Below are 18,948 nucleotides of genomic sequence, written 5' to 3'. Positions count from 1 at the left end.
CCAGAAACCGAACAGTATTTATATCATATTTTACCTCTAAGACAACACTATGTCCAACTTCCTTGAGCAGGCAGCCGGTGCGTGAGGTGTGTACGCGCTCTGGCGTAGTTTACGCAAGCGCCGGAAGTGATCTCTCGCGTGTATACGTCACTCATTGTTTACACAGTGCACAGTGCATTGTAGATATGACGGCTAATCAAAATGGTACTTACTTGCGCTTATCCGGATTGCTCAAACCGACTTAAAACTAAAAGATTACGTTCTCTCGCGTGAACTCATTCGGGAGTGTTGGCAGACAAATCCAAATTAATTCCTGCGGCTCGTGACGACACATTGATGAATTAATTTGGATTTGTCTGTGCATGCTTTTTTAACTCTCATAGATTTTGTTACCATTGCATTATAAGACTGATAGACTGCAACGGCTGGAGTTAAAAATCATCATATGTGTTCTACTGAACAAACAAAGTCACCTACATCTTGGATGCCCTGGGGGTAAGCAGATAAACATCAAATTTTCATTTTTGGCTGAACTATCCCTTCATATTGAATGACATTGTTTGGGATAAAAGCCACAATTCAATACTGCCCTCTTGTGTAATTCTGAGGTGTCTGATTCTTGTTTACATTGACCTGAATGTTACTTCGTAATAGGACTTCAACTCCCAAAATGCAACAGGGTTTCAGGAAAGGGCGGGGCTTCTGCTTTCAGCTGCATTGTGGGAGCGGGAAAACGCCGCAAATACTCACGTTGTTCAACTGTGAGGTTTTCTACGAAGCCGTTGATACAAGGTACTGGAATGTTTTATGACACAAATCTATTATTTGTAGTCTATCGTTTTGTCTTTCGCGAAAGTATACGGTCCTGTTGGATCTGTTCGATGCTTTAGCGGAACAACGTCTATTTCAGACATTCATTGTTTGCTTGGTTTATGTATTCGACTCGTTTGAGAGCAGTCTAGATATATATATGTATATTAGTTAGTTTAGTTACTTAAGTCAGTATAAGCTAGCTGTATTAAATACCAAAACTGAATGGTTTTCATGGCGTTCCATTTTTGTGCGTGGATATGCAATATGCACAGAACATGATTCCTGAACGAATGATTCTTATGAGCCGGTTCGTTTTACTGAATCAAAAGTATACAGCGGGACCAGTGTAGTCCGAGTCCCGAACGAATTGTTCTAATGAATCGGATCTTTTTAAGTGACTCGAACACTTAAGAATCAGTATTCTCTCTGAGTCTGAACGTTCACCTCTAGTTATTACTTTCATCATCAACGATTAGAAACTATTCTAAACTTGGTGTTAATTACATTTTTTTTGTCTTCAGATTAAAACATGTCTATTGGTGTTCCCATCAAAGTCCTGCATGAAGCAGAGGGTCACATCGTGACCTGCGAGACAAACACGGGTGAGGTGTACAGAGGCAAATTGATTGAAGCAGAGGATAACATGAACTGCCAGGTACTGCTGAATCACAATTCATTCTTGATGCATTGTATCTACTTTATCCAAACATTTACTTTAAACTTAAATTTAAATTTGCAGGGAGCCTTGAGTAATGAAACTAACTGAGCTTATGTTTTATTTGAATCAGATGTCCAACATTACAGTGACCTATCGAGATGGCCGAGTGTCCCAGCTGGAGCAGGTATACATTCGCGGCAGCAAAATACGCTTCCTCATTCTGCCTGACATGTTGAAAAACGCCCCCATGTTGAAGAGCATGAAAAACAAAAACCAAGGTGCAGGAGCTGGAAGAGGCAAAGCTGCTATTCTCAAAGCTCAAGGTTGGACCTTTTTATGACATCTTTGACTTCATTACAGTAACTGTAGTTATGCTGTGTGTTTTTCAGGTCAAATGCTTTTTAGCCGCATTATTTGTGTAGTCCCGAATTATTTTTGTTGGAGCATCTAGTACATTTTAGTACCATTAGCAATTGCCTTTAAATATCAATTATATATAAATATTAAATATAAATAATACAATTAATTTAAATGTCCTAAAGCACTGAACACTGTTTGTCTTTTGTTTAATCGGGAGGCTGAACAAGTTAATGCTTTTCATGGGAAACGCATAAGATGAAACCACTAACTGTTTGTCTTTCCTTTGCAGTCGCAGCAAGGGGCCGAGGTCGAGGAGGGCCAGGAGGAAGGGGAAATATTTTCCAGAAAAGACGATAATGTGAATCCAGTTTCAATCACAACTGTGTCATTTTGTACAGTGTTTGTTTTTTTTCTTTTATGAGAAGTTGTGTGCTGCTGTTTTTTGTTTTTTTTTTGGTTTGGTTTGGTTTGGTGATCTTGTTTTGTTGATTTTGCAACAGTTAGTTTCACTTTTCTCATGTAATAAAGCTGTTTAATTATATAAAAAGTCTGTTTTATCAATGGTGCTAAACCATTCCTTAATTGTATCGCATTGCATTTATTAACACATCAAAATCTAAACAGCTCAACAATTAAAGTTTGATTTATTTTGGTCAGATGAGAGAAAAAGTTGGAAGAAATGAAGACATTTTACTACTTTTATTTTTATTTTTTTTGTTATAAAAAAAAATATTTAGTGAAAATATGGATTTTGTCTCAGATTTCACTTGCAAAGCTCAAAGTATTTGACTGAAAACAATTTAATCTACTTTATTAACTTTAATGTATTTAATAGTGTATATGTAATTAATTAATATATGAATATATAATATTTCTTTATTAAGGTGTTTCACCACCTTTAATACAGCTTCCTAACTTCTTAGAATAGGTTCATGCAATTTTTTAATAGTCTCAAGTAGAATGTTGTCTAAAAACATCTTCCAGTTGCTTCAGATATCATGAGATATGTTGGAGGAGGGAATCAGCTTCTCTTACTTGTACAAAGATGTTGAAGTTCATCTTGGTGCTCCAGCTGTCCAGGTTTTATGATCACACTTTTTAAAAAAATTTTTTTTTTTTTTTGCATTTTAGCATTGGTGTCCTGATTATATAACACTAGAACACACAAAATATTAATTTGAAAACTGTTAGATAATTTGTCAATCTTTAGCAATGTCTAAACATGTAAGTTTATTTCTTTAGAGTAATAAATGAGTGCCATGGTTGTCTCCAAACAGGTTCCCACTGAAATCAATGTCATCTGCTATGAAAGTTCAATTGTATTGGCTTAGTAAAAATGGTACTTTGGGGATTTACACGAAATTGAAACGATCGAAAGATTAATTTTTGACTTGACTTCGTGTCAAAATGCAGTTGAGTAATAGTGCAGGCAGCGCTGAAGTTCAATGAATCAAGCTAATATCCCCTGCTTGTCTGTTCAACATTAGACGCAGTTCCCCTTGTGACCGTTAGATGTCGCCACTCACATTCACTCCCAGCAGAAGCACCTCCGTCCCCCGCTGCCTGCACATCATACCATATCATAAACCGCTACCATTACTGCCAGCGAGCTAACAACATACCCTTCAAAAGCAGGATCTTACAAACGGTCGAGGTAAGGACACAACACTGAACCAACGACCGCTGTTATACTTCTATAGGGCGACATGCGTGATCACAATGATTTTATTAATCCTCGGCTGGATTTCCCAAACATCTGTTTCGTAAGAGATGCGTTAGCCAGCTTGAACGGAATCTGCGCTTCGAGCTAGTCTCAGTGTTTACATCAAGCTTTTACAGATGATATGCATGAAATTGCGTTGCATGGCAATTGTGAAGCAGGAGTCTATACACATCTAATATTCACATAAGATCAGTTTGGTTATTAGGAAGTTGGGTTATTCTAAGAAATAGGAGCATTTTTAGCTTTAATGTGATTTAAAGTCAAATTTTTAAACATTCAGTAAAACTCAGTGAATTGTGAAATCAATCAATTGTAATTTATTCTGGGAGAGGATTGAGGATAAAACAGGGTTGACAGTTTTTAGTTCAAGTTGATATTGCGAGGTCGTGAAACTACAAAGTGCTTATTATGAGGAGAATTTAATGCTGATATTTCAACAAATCTCCACTTTTCGATTTTCAAACATTTGCTATGCACATTCATCTAAACAGACTTGAACATTTAAGATTGGACTATGATCAAAAGTAACAAAAAGACAAGAAAAAAACGAGACTGTAAGTTGTCTTGATTTTTAGATAAATTATAGCAGATCATTTTGTATTAGAATATATATTAGGCTTTCATATATTTTATATTTAATAACATTTTTCTAATATTACAAATATATATTATTCTAATATCCTCCTGAGAACTAGAAATAAAAAGCTTTGAGAATTGAGTATTTTTTCATGTCATTGTTTAGCGCATAAGAAAAATATGGTAAAATACGGAGAGCGAGTGGTCACGGTGAAACATCCAATCATTTGGTATCTCTGGAAAGCCCTGAATGTGCTCTGTACAGAACATCCAGACTTAAAACTGTGACATGTGAGGTCTCAGAGAAATTCACTCAAATATAATGTCCACTACAGAGGCTAAAACTCTATAGCTGGGTCTCAGGAGGATAAATAGCGAGACGCTGGACAGACAGGAGTGGTAAAAATGACTCATCTTTATGAAGAAAGAAAAAAGTTAACAGGTTTTGTTTATGTGTTTAAAGTTGGCATCATCTATTGAATGTTAAAGTTATTTTTTCCCAATATGTATTTGAGAGACAAAAATAGCACCTGTTTTGTAGAATGACCCAGTTACCAAAGCATTAAGCATCCTTAATTCATTTTCACCCTGTTTGTTTGACAGCTGATAAGTGAAACCCGTAAAATCTCTGGCTGCGTATCAACATCTAGTGAGCTGCCTGCCTAGACGGTATTTTCGGGCTTCAAAGGAACATGCAAATGGTTCTCATGTCCAAAAATGCTGTCTAGGTTTTGACAGCTATTGTGTGATATTTTAATCCATATGGCTATAATTAAAGGAAATATATGCATACAAGTACATTAGATGTCAGTTGTGCTGAATTATTAACAAATGGTGTTTTGTATCCACTGACTTGTGTTTTCATGGGTCTAAAATAGTTTGCCTTGTTTGGAGAGAGTGGCGTAAGACGGTCTCTGGAGGGCTTTTCCCTGTGGAATGAGCCATTCGGGTATGATTTGAAATCTAGCTGTGGGTGAGCTGGATAAAGTTGCTTATTTATTTTTCAGGCCTCATGTGAAAAAATGTGATTGAGGTTGGTGTAATTACTTTTCATTTCTTAGTTTATGGAACGTGATCAGATGCAACTAACAGCCAACGCATGGGCATGAGAAATATCCACCGACTTGTATAAAGTGTGGCGGACCTTTTTGTTTTTAAACTGATATACTGACATGTACACTGTAAAAAAAATTCCGTAAAATGTACGGTAAAAAACCGGCAGCTGTGGTTGCCGGAATTTTACCGTATAAAATATGGTAGCAACGTCTTAGGTTTCATATTAAAATTAAATTATTTATCAAATCCCAATAATATAACAATATTTTTTTAATATTATAGCAATTTATTACTATAATGCTAATAATATTACTAATTTGATTGAGCAATTTTAAGTTAACATTTATTGTAATGTTACAGCAACATATTATTATTATTATTATTATAGCATGTTCATAATCAGTAACAAGATATTCCATTTCATAAAAAACACCCCCCAAAAATAAAAATAAAAATAAATAAAATAGATAGTCTTAAAATACTCTATCTATCTATCTATCTATCTATCTATCTATCTATCTATCTATCTATCTATCTATCTATCTATCTATCTATCATTTTGATGCCATAGTGTACTGTATATTCAAGAAACCAGCTCTGTGTAAAGAGTACTGCACAGAAAATGTAAATAAAATAAGCAACAAATAATAAATTTAAGTAAAGAAAAAGCAAATAATCAGAGAAATTATAAAAAATTATGTTAATATCAAAATATTACAGCAATATATTATTATTATTATTATACATTAATAATACTACTACTAATACTAATACTACTAACAATATTAATACTACTACTAATAATAATAATCAAGATTAGGATATTTACAAATTAAAAATATTTACACACACATATATACATTGTGTACTCCACATCCCAATACCGTGTTCGGAAAGAAAAATGACGTGTAGGCGGAACCCCTAAAGGGAATAAATACGAGATGGGAGGAAAATATATATTTCAATATTTTTCCTCGCAGTTAAATAAATAATTGGGTAATTATACTACATATATATATTTCAGCATCAGGGAGCCGCTATTATACCTGGCATTGAAACTTGCATCGTGCTTTTGAATGCACAATCACTTTTAGTTTCACTTTCACTTTCGAGATTCGCGATCTCACGTACTCTGTTTATACTATGGAGCGGCAGTACTTGCCACACATTTTACAAGATTATATGTTTGTCAGTGGTACTGAGGATCTGCAAATCATTTGCCATCGTCCTCAGTCATCTCTCCTTACTCTGTTTATGTGGTAAGTGAAATTTTATGTACTGTAGTATGTAACAGGCAACCGTCTACACAGGACGCGACAGTTGTCGTGTTGCGCCGCGCTGCATCGGCTAAAGTCTGTCTACACTGGACGCGACAAAGCGACCGTTGAAAATCATTTGAAATTTGTGTCAGGATGTCATAAATAGAACGCGGCAGCAGTTTACTGTCAGGGATTTGTCGTGTCACGCCGCATCCAGTGTAGACAGCATCACTGATTATAATGAGTTCTATAGACTGATCTATATATAATACATCTCAATTATAGATCAGTGGTTCTATAGTATTTTGTCACGCCGCGCCATTCATGTCCGGTGTAGACACGGTGTTAGGAATCGTGTTTTCACTTATAAGGATTCACGCTTCCGGCACACCCGAATGGCGTCACACCATTCTTTGTTTTTCGCTTGAAGTGCTGTATATTGGGGTATTATTGTAAAGCCAAAATCATTGTCTGTGGAGATCGACAGCACCCCGCAGATGGTGTTGAGAGAGCTTAACTCGTTTTGAACCCAAAACTTGTCTTTAAAGTGTTAGGTACAACATGCTAGGTTAGTATTAAGTCAGTGTGTAGATTATTCCTGCTTCCTCTTGTCCACAGATTAGTACTTTGGTTTTCCCTGTTAAAGCTAATGTTTCGAAGAATGCTGAACACTCCAGATGGTCCCATATGGTCAATCCTCTGTGGACCCCTTTCCCCGTGGATGCCCTGTGCATCTCACCATAATAAAGACAACTAGTGAGTGTAAAGTCATTTGGTGTAAGGCTGCATCTATTTGTTTCTAGGGTAAAATGGGTTTCTTGCTGGAGTTCATCTTGGGTAAGGGATTGACTCAAAGTGGTGGGTCTTTTTATGCATTTGATGATGTTCTTTGTGGAAACCCTTTAATGTAGACCCAGTTTGTTATACATGTGGTCCGTGGGGGTCCAAGGATTGTTTGCTTGTGAGTCCGAGTCTCCATAACAAATGAGGTTTGGTAGGTTTGGCACGTGAAGGAGAAACACTTGGTTTGCAATCCATCAAAGATCGAAGTAGGTCACAGAAGAATGTGGAAACTGCTCTCAGATTAAAATAGCTCAGCCTACCATTGCAGTCAGGCCACATCTACTGTGAATTTCCTGTTCTTGAAAAGAGGACGTGATACTCTGGGTATTTTAGATGCTTGCAGTGTACCTGTAATACTGCCGCATGAGTTTCAGATAGTTGCCTGACGCTCGGACTGGATAATGACACATCAATCCCTCTGACTTTCTGCACACTTTCATCATCCCCCATCAGTACCTGAGCTGACAAATGGGTCGGACATGCCTGACCGCTCTGTGCTCAGCTGGGCTGTCTCTTTGTCATCGAGGTAGACAGGAAGTCACTAACGGCGTCCATACCAGAGACAGACCAGTGATTAAAATCGGATCTGACATTAAAAACATCTAATTTCATCATAAAATGTGCCTCTTCTACTCAGATATCTTAAAATAAGTGATTTATTTGGTTGTGTGCTGCTTTATTAGTGAATGTGTACTAATAATAGTAGACCATTAGTGCTGTGATGGTACAGTAATGGCATCAGATGTCAATACCATGATACTTTGCTACACTGAATGATTACCTTCAGAGATTGACCAATAATCACTTCAACCAATAGCCTATTTATTACCAGTTTACACTTTTTAATGCAATCAGCTCTTAAATAACTAAATACACTACCATTCAAAAGTTTGGGGTCGGTTAGATTTTTTAATGTTTTGGAAAGAATGCTACATTTATTTGTCCAAAAATACAGTGAAAACATTAATATTGTGAAATATCATTACAATGTAAAATACCTGTTTTGAGTTTTAATATATATTAAATCATTTAAAATGTAATTTATTCCTGTGATGGCAAAGCTGTTTAGCAACTATAATTCAGTCCTCAATATCACGATTATTCAGAAATCATTATAAAATGCTGATTTGGTGCTCAAGAAACATTTCTTCTTATCAAGGCTGAAAACTGTTGCAAACTGTGCAAACTGTGATACTTGTTTCAGGCTTCCTAAATGAATAGCAGTGTTTCTCCTGCCATTATATTGAGTTATATTAGGGGGGCGCCCCCCAATTTTATTTAAAGCTGCAGTCCATAAGTTTTGCCTCTTTGTCGCCATCTCTGTTTAAAATTCTGGAATTGCAGCTCTGTGCGGAATTATCTAGCTTGCGTGGGTTGTGAGTCAGAACATGAATCTAATGTTCTGAAGAGTATGTGTGGCAGTCAGTCACCGCACCGGTGTGGATATTTACTGTACTTCGCAATCACAGATTCTAGCCTACGTCTTGGAATATGACCCAAATAAGAATTTTCACCGTATATTGCCATCTGAACAAGTAACAAGTCTGCCACCTTTGTTCTGACCAACTGAGGAAAAAAGTATTACCATACTCGCTACCAATGGTGATTAAATCTAAAGATCGGTTAGCTCATATCACATCAAACCGTTCAAATTATTATTATTGTTATATTTTATTCTCAAATGATTAATGTTAACAACATCAGCATTGGTGACTATGAGTATAGTGTGTATTAGCATGTAGACTTCAATTTCTGCACAGTCTAGTCCAATTGTCATACTCTTCGAATTTCATATTAAGAAATTCTTTTAACCCAAAAAGCAAATTATGCTCCTTTCGAACTGGTTTTCTTTAAAATACAAATCTTGTGTAATCCCAGGCTATCTGTAATCAGAAGCACATTTATAACTGGAATATAATGTAATTTCATTCACATGTTTCATAAACACATAATCCTTTATGGATTACAATCCGCCATCAAAATGATACATTTAATTATTCTGGCTGCTGTGAGAAAATGCTATAAACGATCTGCCACTTACAGGATCCTCACATGCGATAGCCTAGTAGCAGGGATAACTTCTTTATGTTTACAGACGTGTCGTAATGATGCAGTGCCATGCTCGAATTTCCTACGAAAACCTATCCGTACCACTCAAATTAGAAAACATTATTATAACCTAACCGTTGTGAATCGGGCTAAAGTAAGGCGATAGTTTTGAACACTGGCTGGTTATGTACTTGCCCAAATATTGATTTCAGATCATTTTTAACCAAAAAAAGTTCTTTTATTAAACTAACTAAATAGCCTTATGTTATTTTTCTTATTTACACGACGGCATGTCATTTCTGTCTTTACGTTACGTGGTCACGCGCTCTCTGCACTGATGCGCACACAGAAGTGAGTATACTCCCACTCCCACTAGTAGTATTTGTAAATATTAAGCTGCAAAAAGACTATTTAAATATGAATTATGCGTGTCTCTGTGTTAATGAATGGCTCAGACGTGCGGTTTTGTTTACTACTCGTACTAAAGCGCGTGTGATGCTTCTCACTAATGAGGACATAAATACATGAACAGCATCTCCAGAACTGCTCTGAGAGCCACTTCATCAGCATTTGACCGTTTCATTTCAGTTAAACTATCATCATATCATACACACACAGAAATGTAAAGGTATTCACGGCAACCCGTCAAAATAAAAGTTTGGTTTAACTTGAAGACATTGCGGCAGAAATATATTACTATTGTTCAGTAGAATGTACATAATAGGCAACTACTACTACTCAAATTATTAAAACCTTATTTGTAAGGAATAATCATACAATATTTCTTCATTGTTTTAATTGTAATATTAAATCCCCTTTATTTTCCAAAAAATTTAATTTGTTTAATTTTCAATAATTAAAATATAGATTAAATGAATGTTTTATGCCTTAAAAAATGTAAATACACAACACATAATTTTTGAGCAAAAAATCATAAGGCTATTGTAAGAATAAATGAAACTTTTTTTATGCTTTCAAATGATTTGACATGTTAAAACACAGAATTTGTAACAATAAAACATAAGGTTGTTAAATGAATGTTTTATGCCTTAAAAAATGTAAATACACAACACATAATTTTTGAGCAAAAAATCATAAGGCTATTGTAAGAATAAATGAAACTTTTTTTATGCTTTCAAATGATTTGACATGTTAAAACACAGAATTTGTAACAATAAAACATAAGGTTGGAAAAAATGAAACATTTCATAGGGCCCTAAACATGTAATTTTTGTTAAACTTTTAATAAATTGATGTTAAATTGTTTAAGTTTCATGATTGTAATTAATTAGACATGCTTTTTGATTAATACAATTTAATTTAACCATTAAAAAGGAGTCCAGAAAAATTTTAACGGAAAAAAACGCAGCTCTTAAATAACTAAATACACTACCATTCAAAAGTTTGGGGTCGGTTAGATTTTTTAATGTTTTGGAAAGAATGCTACATTTTATTTCTCAGTGTTTTCTCAGTGTGCTTTCAATTTCTTTATTAATAAATGTAAAATTTAAATATACAATTTTAATTTCAAGAATAAGATTAAATAGAAACTGCATAAATGTAAGTTTATTATAAGTGTCATTATAAGTTTAATAATAAGCATAACAGTACTTTTGTGTGTTTTAAAAATGTTTACAACACAGGATGTTGCACATATCGTCTTGCGTGACGTTACAATCACTTGGTTGTTACTTGTTGTCATATTAATGTCATCTAAAATCCATCATTCATTCTCTTACTGGCTGAATCTCTCAGTAGGTGATGGATAGTGAGGGACAGTTTGATAAACAAGATTTTTTACATTTTATGCATAAATGTGAATAGTGCTTGCTTAATCATACAAAGGTTGACACTTATACTGTTTCTAAGGTGTTCTGCGTGGTTTCTAGCACATGGCTAGGTGGTTGTATTATGTTCTGGGTGATTATAAAGTGGTTTAATTTAAGAGCCTACCAAGTTTCTATTATATTCTGAGGCTTTCCTCTAATGTAATTTTTGATCCGAATGGAGATTTTTGAGAATGGAGGTTATTTCCAGTATGAATGTGACTTTTTTTCTTGTGAGAAAGTGACATTTTTAGCTAGAAAAGCTCGAATCCTCATCAGTGCGTTCTGATTTAGGGTGAAAATGAGTTCACCCATTTAGGGTGAAAATGAATGTTGGGAAATGGATGCGGGAGGGGTCAAAGATGAGGAACGCTGAGAAAAATAGGCTTTTTTCCCCCACAGTGTTCCCGATTGAGGGAGAGAGAACACCATCTACCAGCTGTGTAGGTGTTTTGACAGGAGAACGCATGGAGGCCAGGGCCCCGAGATGATATTACAGCAAAAACATAAGTAGAGATTCGATCGCAGATGAAGAAATGACATGGAACGAAACCGAGATAGAGAAGAAAAACCAAGCTGCAGTGGATCTCGGTGAATGCGAGCGATAGAAATGAGGACGCATGGAGGGGGTGGGCCAGCCCACACAAGTTCTCATTTCTGAACCCCTCAGAGTAATGAATGTCTTTTTTATTGTACCTGCTTATATTTCTCTCATTCTGCGAGACCCACACCTCTCCCACACACACACAGAGTCTCCAATGTTCAGAAAATCGGCTTGCCAAAGAAACTACAGCATTTTGCATGTAAATCAATGCCATTAAGAAACGCGGGCTCAGAGCAGAATGGAGATATGTAATCTTTTCAAGCAGGCTTTACTTGAAGCATCTTAAATTTATAAGCTTATTAGCTGTATTCACTCGTTTAATCTGTACAGGTACACCACTTTTCAGTGTAATATCATTTTATAACAATGACCTGACTTAAAGACAAAAATGGAGGTTAAGTATATATAGCGCAAAGGTTTTTTTGTATCAAGGGTTTGTTCCCATTAGACTTTGTCCTAGAATCAATGTCAGGGAAAACCCAGGAATATCAAGGAATTTTAAAATAGAGATTTTGTAGAATTTTAAAGGTATGTAAATTAGAAAATGTTGTGTGTTGAATGGAGGTGTGTGTGTATATAGATATATAATATACTGTATATACACACATCTCAATTCAACACACAAAAATCAGTTTTTTCTGATCACAAAAATCACAAAATCACAAAAATTCTACAAAAACACCTGAATGTGCACTGACATTTTGTAAGATATGGTCATTCAACTTTATTTCCAGACTCCAGGTCCATTAGCCCAAAAAAAAAAAAAGTAGCAAAATTAATAAATACTTGCATATATCACAATAATACATGTCAGGGCTTTTTAAGAAGGTGCAGACTTGTGAAAATCAAGGATAAAAAAGAAATTTAGTTATGATCAACTCAAAAATGTTAAAAAATATTTTTAAATAGTTTAAAATTTGTATATTTGTGTAATAGTTCATATCTAAAATATTAAAGGGGTCATATGATGTTGCTAAAAAGAACATTGTTTTGTGTATTTGGTGTAATGAAATGTGTTTATGTGGTTTAAGGTTCAAAAAACTTATTTTCCACATAATGTACATTATTGTTTCTCCTCTATGCCCCGCCTTTCTGAAACACGTCGATTTTTACAAAGCTCATCGGTCTGAAAAGCGAGGTGTGCTCTGATTGGCCAGCTATCCAGTGCGTTGTGATTGGCCGAATACCTCAAGCGTGTGACGGAAATGTTACGCCCCTTACCATACTGTGATGCCCTGTCCTGCCAGAGCGACGAGACAAAAACATGAAAACCCATTATAAACGAGGCATTTGTTGCATCCAGTGGGGACATAATTACGGATTATAATACCACATGTGACGACCCCGGGCTGGACTCCGCTTCGTCCACGGTGAAAGACGGTCCGGCGATCCACAGTGCGAAGTTGATGTATTTCCTCAGCGACCAGCACGGATCAGCTCTAGGCATGACTAAGCGGATATCGTCCTCTTTTGGAAGGCCAAACAAAGTAGTTTCGCTTTCACAACGAAACACACAGCGCCTTCACGACATGGCAGCGGCAGCAACAACAATACTACAGAGAGAATAAAAGATACGCCTTCTTTCTTTGCGTGAACATTTGGGCGGCATTATGCAAATCTTCCCACATCGTGTCATAGACATGTGGGGGCGTGTTAGAACGAGCCGTTTTAGGTAGGCGTGGCTGACTCTTAACTTTTATAAAGAATATATCTTTGGATTTGAGACTTTAGTCTTTGCAACTTTACAGATCTTCTTTATGCACCCAGAGCTTGTAACACTTCAAAGAGAAAGAAAAAAAATTGAAATCGCATCATATGACCCCCTTTAACATCAATTTATAATTGGACACTAAACAGTTGAATACTAACTATTATATACAGTAAATATCAAATATTTATATAATGGGTATAATAATTATATGATAAATATAATATATAAAATAATACATTATAAAATATTGGTGATTGGGCAAAATTTATTGATTGGGATTGGATATATAGAATATTGAGTGGGCAATATCAGGAAAGAACATGGAAAAATAATAATAAAAATGTGAAGTGATCATAACGGCCATTCCCAAACGATACTCAAAGTCAAGGAAATTCATTGGGCAAAAGCGCGGACATTCTATATGACATCTAACATTTCCCAACTCTGTTTTTCCTGCCAGGCTTTGATGGAGGGGCTACTGAGAGGTGTTTGGGAAGGACACTATGTTTCCCTGTGTCTCCTCCTGGCCCTCTTCTGATCCCCCTGCCGCTCTGGGCCATGCTCCGCCCATTCCCCGAGTACAGCCGCCCAATCAGCCACTGCCTGACCTGCTGCGGAGCTGTGTTGTGCTCCCTTCCCCATCCACGCGCCTGAGCTCTTGTACCAGTGAGATGGAGTCCATGATTGTGGTGACGGAGTACGAGCCCAGTGGTGGCTCAGGGCAGGAGGGCGGAGAGGAGGAGGAGGTGGAGGACATGGACAGCTCGGAAACGCCAGAGCCGGCGTCGTCAGGTCCAGTCCCGCCCTTCCGCATGGTCTCCTGTGATCTGTTATCCCACACGGTGGGCTGCCCGGAAGCGCTCTTCCCAGAACCACAGGAGCACAGAGGTAGACTGAGCCTCTCCGACCGGAAGCTGTCACTACAGGAACGCTCACAGACGCTTTCATCGCCCTGCGGTTCACCGGGGCTGAATGGACGCTATATTTACCCATCGCTGCCCTACTCGCCAATCACCTCCCCTCACTCGTCTCCACGCCTCCCTCGAAGACCAACCGTGGAGTCTCATCGTGTCTCCATCACAGACCTGCAGGTAGGTGGCCGGAGGTAATGGCAGGTGTGATTGGAAGAGTAGGGAAGTCCCTTACATAAATCCATTAATTAATTATATTATATTTAAATGAAATGTAAACATTTTTGTCATGCAATTTTTTTGTCTCATCGTGTCTCCATCACAGACCTGCAGGTAGGTGGCCGGAGGTAATGGCAGGTCCCTTACATAAATCCATTAATTAATTATATTATATTTAAATGAAATGTAAAATTTTTTGTCATGCAATTTTTTTATATAATATCTATTATCTAAATTATTAATTTAAATTAATTCATAATTACACATTAAATCTAAATATTAAATATAAAAAAATATACATGATAAAGCTTTGGGGCTAGAAACTGCTTTTTGTGATCACTATATTTTAAATGATGTAGGCTTGTAAAATGGCTTGTAGGCTGGAAATAAAATATAGAATTAATATAAATATAAATATTATTATTTAATTTATAAATAATTAAGATATGTTTATTATTAATGTAATATTTAATATCTAAATTATCAATAGCAATTAATTATTATTTACATATTTAATATATAGACAGTAAATAGTTTATAATAAATATTTTGTGTAATGTAAAATTTACATTATAAAATGCTTGTATCAATATAAAATATTTGAACTCTAAAATGTGACATATTTGTAAAAGTATATTTTTATTATTTATATAATATTCAGTATCTTAATTATTAATAACAATTAGTTATTATTTACATATTAAATATAGACAGTAAATATTGTATAATAAATATATTGTTTAATATAAAATTCACATTATACACTATATTTTAAATGATGTAATAGTGGCCTGAAGCCTTGTACATGTCATGGAAATAAAATACAGAAAAGTTTGTAATTATGCTAAAAAATTTTGAAAATATTTTTGAAAATATATTATTTATTTAACATTTAAATTATTCATATCAATTAATTCGTCTCTATATTTTAAATAGTGTAGGCTTGTAAATGGCATGGGGGAAAATCTGAATTTTTTTACTCTAATGTTGCAGTTTTTTAATAAAAATATGTTTTTATTATTTATATAGTATTTAACATTGAATTAATTAGTAATGTCAATTCATTTATATTTAGATATTAAATATTACATATTATATACTAAATATATTATAAGATCATTTATAAAATATAGAAATTGCTCTTTGTGATCTCTATATTAGAGGTGGGCAATATCTGGAAGGTGTAAAACACAACATCATCTATTTTAACACAATCCAACTATCTGAACAACACAATGGTTAACATTGTGCCTAACAATTATGTAAGCTTATATAATTATACCACCAAAAACTAGACAATGTGATGCTGTGCCCTGAGATAATTTGAGCTGCTTGTGTGAGAACTGATATTGTCTTTGAGAAGAACATTTCCTTTTCTTCATCCTCTGCATTGGCTTCAAGTCTGCAAGCTTGAGAGGCTATGTAAGGTAACCTTCCTCTTAATGGTGCTTGTCAAGAGAAAGTTCCCCTATAGATGCTTCTGCTTTTCCATTAGGACATGAAATCAGCGAGAAATGTGTGTAGCTTTAGCTCGTGTACCTTTCTGGGCTCAAGTCAGTGTTATTTCAGGATCATCGATATACTATTATAGTTTTTGTTAATATTTTGAATTTGATACTTTTGTATATATCTTCTGTTTTCACTGTTTTAGTAATTTTGTAGTGTATTTTTTGTCATTTCTATTATGTTTTTTTTTGTCTAAATAGTTTTTATTAATTTGTATTTATTTGTTTCAGTTTATTTAGTTTTTGTTATTTTAGTACTTCAAATTAAGCTAAACCAAAATGAGAAATGATGCCTTGGCAGCTAGCTGAAATCAAGTTTTTTTATATTTTATTTCAATTAACGTTTATTTTGTTTTAGTTAACTATAATAACCCTGGCTCAAAAACTCCCTTGTAGTTTTTCTTCTGCTAATGCTTTTGATTCTTTGAACCTGGAATGTTCCAAGCATCATTCTTAATGAGAGAATCAAGTTAGCATTTGCTGCGATCTTTGGCCACAAGTAGTGACTACAATTCCTTAAAGAAGACCTTGGTGTCATTGATCGATATCATGTGTTTCTTTATTTCAAAAGGACTGTGTGCAGCTCAACCAGTACAAGCTGAAAGATGAGATCGGAAAAGTATGTCTATTTTTCATTTATTATTTATGTATAGATCACTTCCTGCTGAGTCTGGGATGAATGAACACTCTGCTGAAAGATTAATTGAGCTGTTTTCCTTATTTCAGAACAAACATCTCACATATTTGGTATGGTAAAAATATGAAAAGTAACAAAATACGTGAGGCATATTGGTCATTTTTACAAAATTAACCACATGAAATGATCACACTTTTTCCTTTTTTATGTATCTTGGAAAATAAATAAATAAATACACATGAAAAATAGATTTGAGTTTAAACATTTGGGGTCGGTAAAATTTTTATTTATGCTTATGCTCACCAAGGCTGCATTGCTGTATTAAAAAACACATTTATTATGAAATATTATTGCTATTTAAAATAGTGGTTTTCTATTTGAAATGTCATTTATTCCTGTGGTGACAAAGCTGAGTTTTCAGAAATGTTTCCTGAACACCAAATGAGCATATTCAAATTATTTTTTTGCACACTGAAGATTGGGGTAATGACTAAAAAATAAAAAATAATTTTAATATGCTCATTTGTTGCCCAGGAAACATTTCTTCTTATTATTATTATCAATGTTTAAGCAATGTTTAATGTGCTATATTAAATCTGTTAGTGAAATAAATCTTTTCTAACATCATAACTGCCTTTACTGTCACTTTTGATCAATTCAAGCATCCTTGCTGAATAAAAGTATCTAAAAAATAATAATATAATATAATAATATAATTTTAAAAAACTCTTTTAAACTGTAGTGAATATGAGAATAAAAAAATAGTTATACCAGAGATAACTATGTCGGAAATATAAAAAAGATAAAAAATGTAGGGAAAATCGGTATTTGACCACAGAATGTTGCTGTTGACTATTCAAAATCAATTTTGCCTAGACATTATACAATAGTGCCTTCTTGTTTTTTCCTTTTCTGGAACAGGGTACCATGGTAATAGAGTTTGAAATAACTTGGAATATTATTTAGTTTCATAGTATATGAATATGGTAATTTTGTGACACCATAGGATAGATCAAAGTTTCATGATTAAAACAGAATGAATTAGACCCTTACAAAAGTACCATGTTTTACCATGTTTTTTTTTGACATGGCATCGTGTTAATGCTATGATACACCGTATTTTGAGTTCTTTGTGAACCATGTGTACCATAGTATTACCGCAGTACTTTTTTCTAAGAGGAGTACACATAAGCGCATGTAATGAACTTACTAATAAAGCAGTATACAGAGTAATGGAGTAAAGCAAGTGAAAGGAGCAGTGTTTTCACTGTTGCTGTTCCACTAAGCTTCATCTCTATTCGAGGGCATGGAAAACTGTCAGCTTGGATGGGGAGATTCCTGCTCTGCTCTCATCTCTGTGTCTAAGGGTTGGATTCCCTGCTGGAACGGCAATCTGCTCTCCCAGCTGGGACCTGTGTGTGTGTGTGTGTGGGTTTGAGAGAGATAGAGACAGAACAGAAGTGGAATTATGCCTGTCTATGGCATTCATCATGATGCCAGCTATTGCCTACTGGCTTGGTTTGGTTTACATGTTCTTCAGTTAATCAAACGGCACAAATGCTTGGCCACTTTAGCCTCCTGTTTCCCACCGTTTTTGCATGTTACTGAGTGTGTTTGTATTGCAGTTTGATCCATTTACAAGTTGTCATGACTGACGCACCTTGTTTTCCTGATAAAGGGCTCCTATGGAGTTGTCAAGCTGGCGTACAATGAAGATGACAACACATACTATGTGAGTGACTGACGCAACACTCTCATGAACTTGCACAAGTATATAGACACTTCATGTGTGAAGAGTAAAGAGCTAACATCCTAGTGTTATCAGTAATCATTCAATTGATTGACTAGTTGAGGTCATCTTCAGCAGCCAGTCTTAAAACGGTCTCATAGACGCTGTCCATTGAGAAGTTCCTCCTAATGGGTTCAAAAATCATAATTATGATGTGATTTTAATTGAAGTAAAATTCATTTTAGCACTAGTGCAGCGGTGGCGAACTCCGGTCCTGGAGAGCCGCAGCCCTGCAGAGTTCAGCTCTAACCCTAATTAAAACTCACCTGCCTGAAGCTTCCTAATAACCGTTCGGACCTTGATTAGCTTGTTCAGGTGTGTTTGATTAGGGTTGAAGCAAAACTCTGCAGGGCTGCGGCTCAAAAGGACCGACGTTCGCCACCCCTGCACTAGTGCATCAAAACAAAGA

General features: G+C 35.3%; 2 protein-coding genes across 2 annotated transcripts in view; both read left to right on the top strand.

Moving 5' to 3' along the window:
- The first annotated feature begins 661 nt into the window (after nucleotides 1-661).
- On the top strand, nucleotides 662-2,372 carry snrpd3l (small nuclear ribonucleoprotein D3 polypeptide, like). The gene is made up of 4 exons (XM_016292874.1): nucleotides 662-792; nucleotides 1,335-1,468; nucleotides 1,602-1,794; nucleotides 2,121-2,372. Exons 2-4 carry the CDS (start codon nucleotides 1,343-1,345, stop codon nucleotides 2,186-2,188), a joined length of 387 nt encoding a protein of 128 aa, XP_016148360.1. The 5' UTR covers nucleotides 662-792; nucleotides 1,335-1,342; the 3' UTR covers nucleotides 2,189-2,372.
- A 998-nt stretch (nucleotides 2,373-3,370) lies between these two features.
- LOC107600874 (calcium/calmodulin-dependent protein kinase kinase 2-like) overlaps nucleotides 3,371-18,948 on the top strand; it is a 25,294-nt gene continuing 9,716 nt past the window's right edge. Inside the window, exons 1-4 of the mRNA XM_016292852.1 lie at nucleotides 3,371-3,485; nucleotides 13,939-14,569; nucleotides 16,685-16,732; nucleotides 18,429-18,482. Coding sequence (XP_016148338.1) covers nucleotides 13,982-14,569; nucleotides 16,685-16,732; nucleotides 18,429-18,482 — 690 coding nt within the window. The 5' untranslated portion in view covers nucleotides 3,371-3,485; nucleotides 13,939-13,981. The remainder of the gene's footprint in view (nucleotides 3,486-13,938; nucleotides 14,570-16,684; nucleotides 16,733-18,428; nucleotides 18,483-18,948) is intronic.

This window comes from Sinocyclocheilus grahami, unplaced genomic scaffold, assembly GCF_001515645.1.
Source record: "Sinocyclocheilus grahami isolate Dianchi unplaced genomic scaffold, SAMN03320097.WGS_v1.1 scaffold294.1, whole genome shotgun sequence".
In the NCBI taxonomy this organism is placed as follows: Eukaryota; Metazoa; Chordata; class Actinopteri; order Cypriniformes; family Cyprinidae; genus Sinocyclocheilus; species Sinocyclocheilus grahami.
Note: the sequence above shows the minus strand (reverse complement) of the source record. Positions and strands in the feature narration are given on the sequence as shown.

Coding starts and splice junctions, on each gene's coding strand:
- snrpd3l (XM_016292874.1), top strand. CDS start 1,343: ATGTCTATTGGTGTTCCCATCAAAGTCCTGCATGAAGCAGAGGGTCAC. Junction 1,469..1,601: donor AGGATAACATGAACTGCCAG/GTACTGCTGAAT, acceptor TATTTGAATCAG/ATGTCCAACATTACAGTGAC. Junction 1,795..2,120: donor TGCTATTCTCAAAGCTCAAG/GTTGGACCTTTT, acceptor TTTCCTTTGCAG/TCGCAGCAAGGGGCCGAGGT.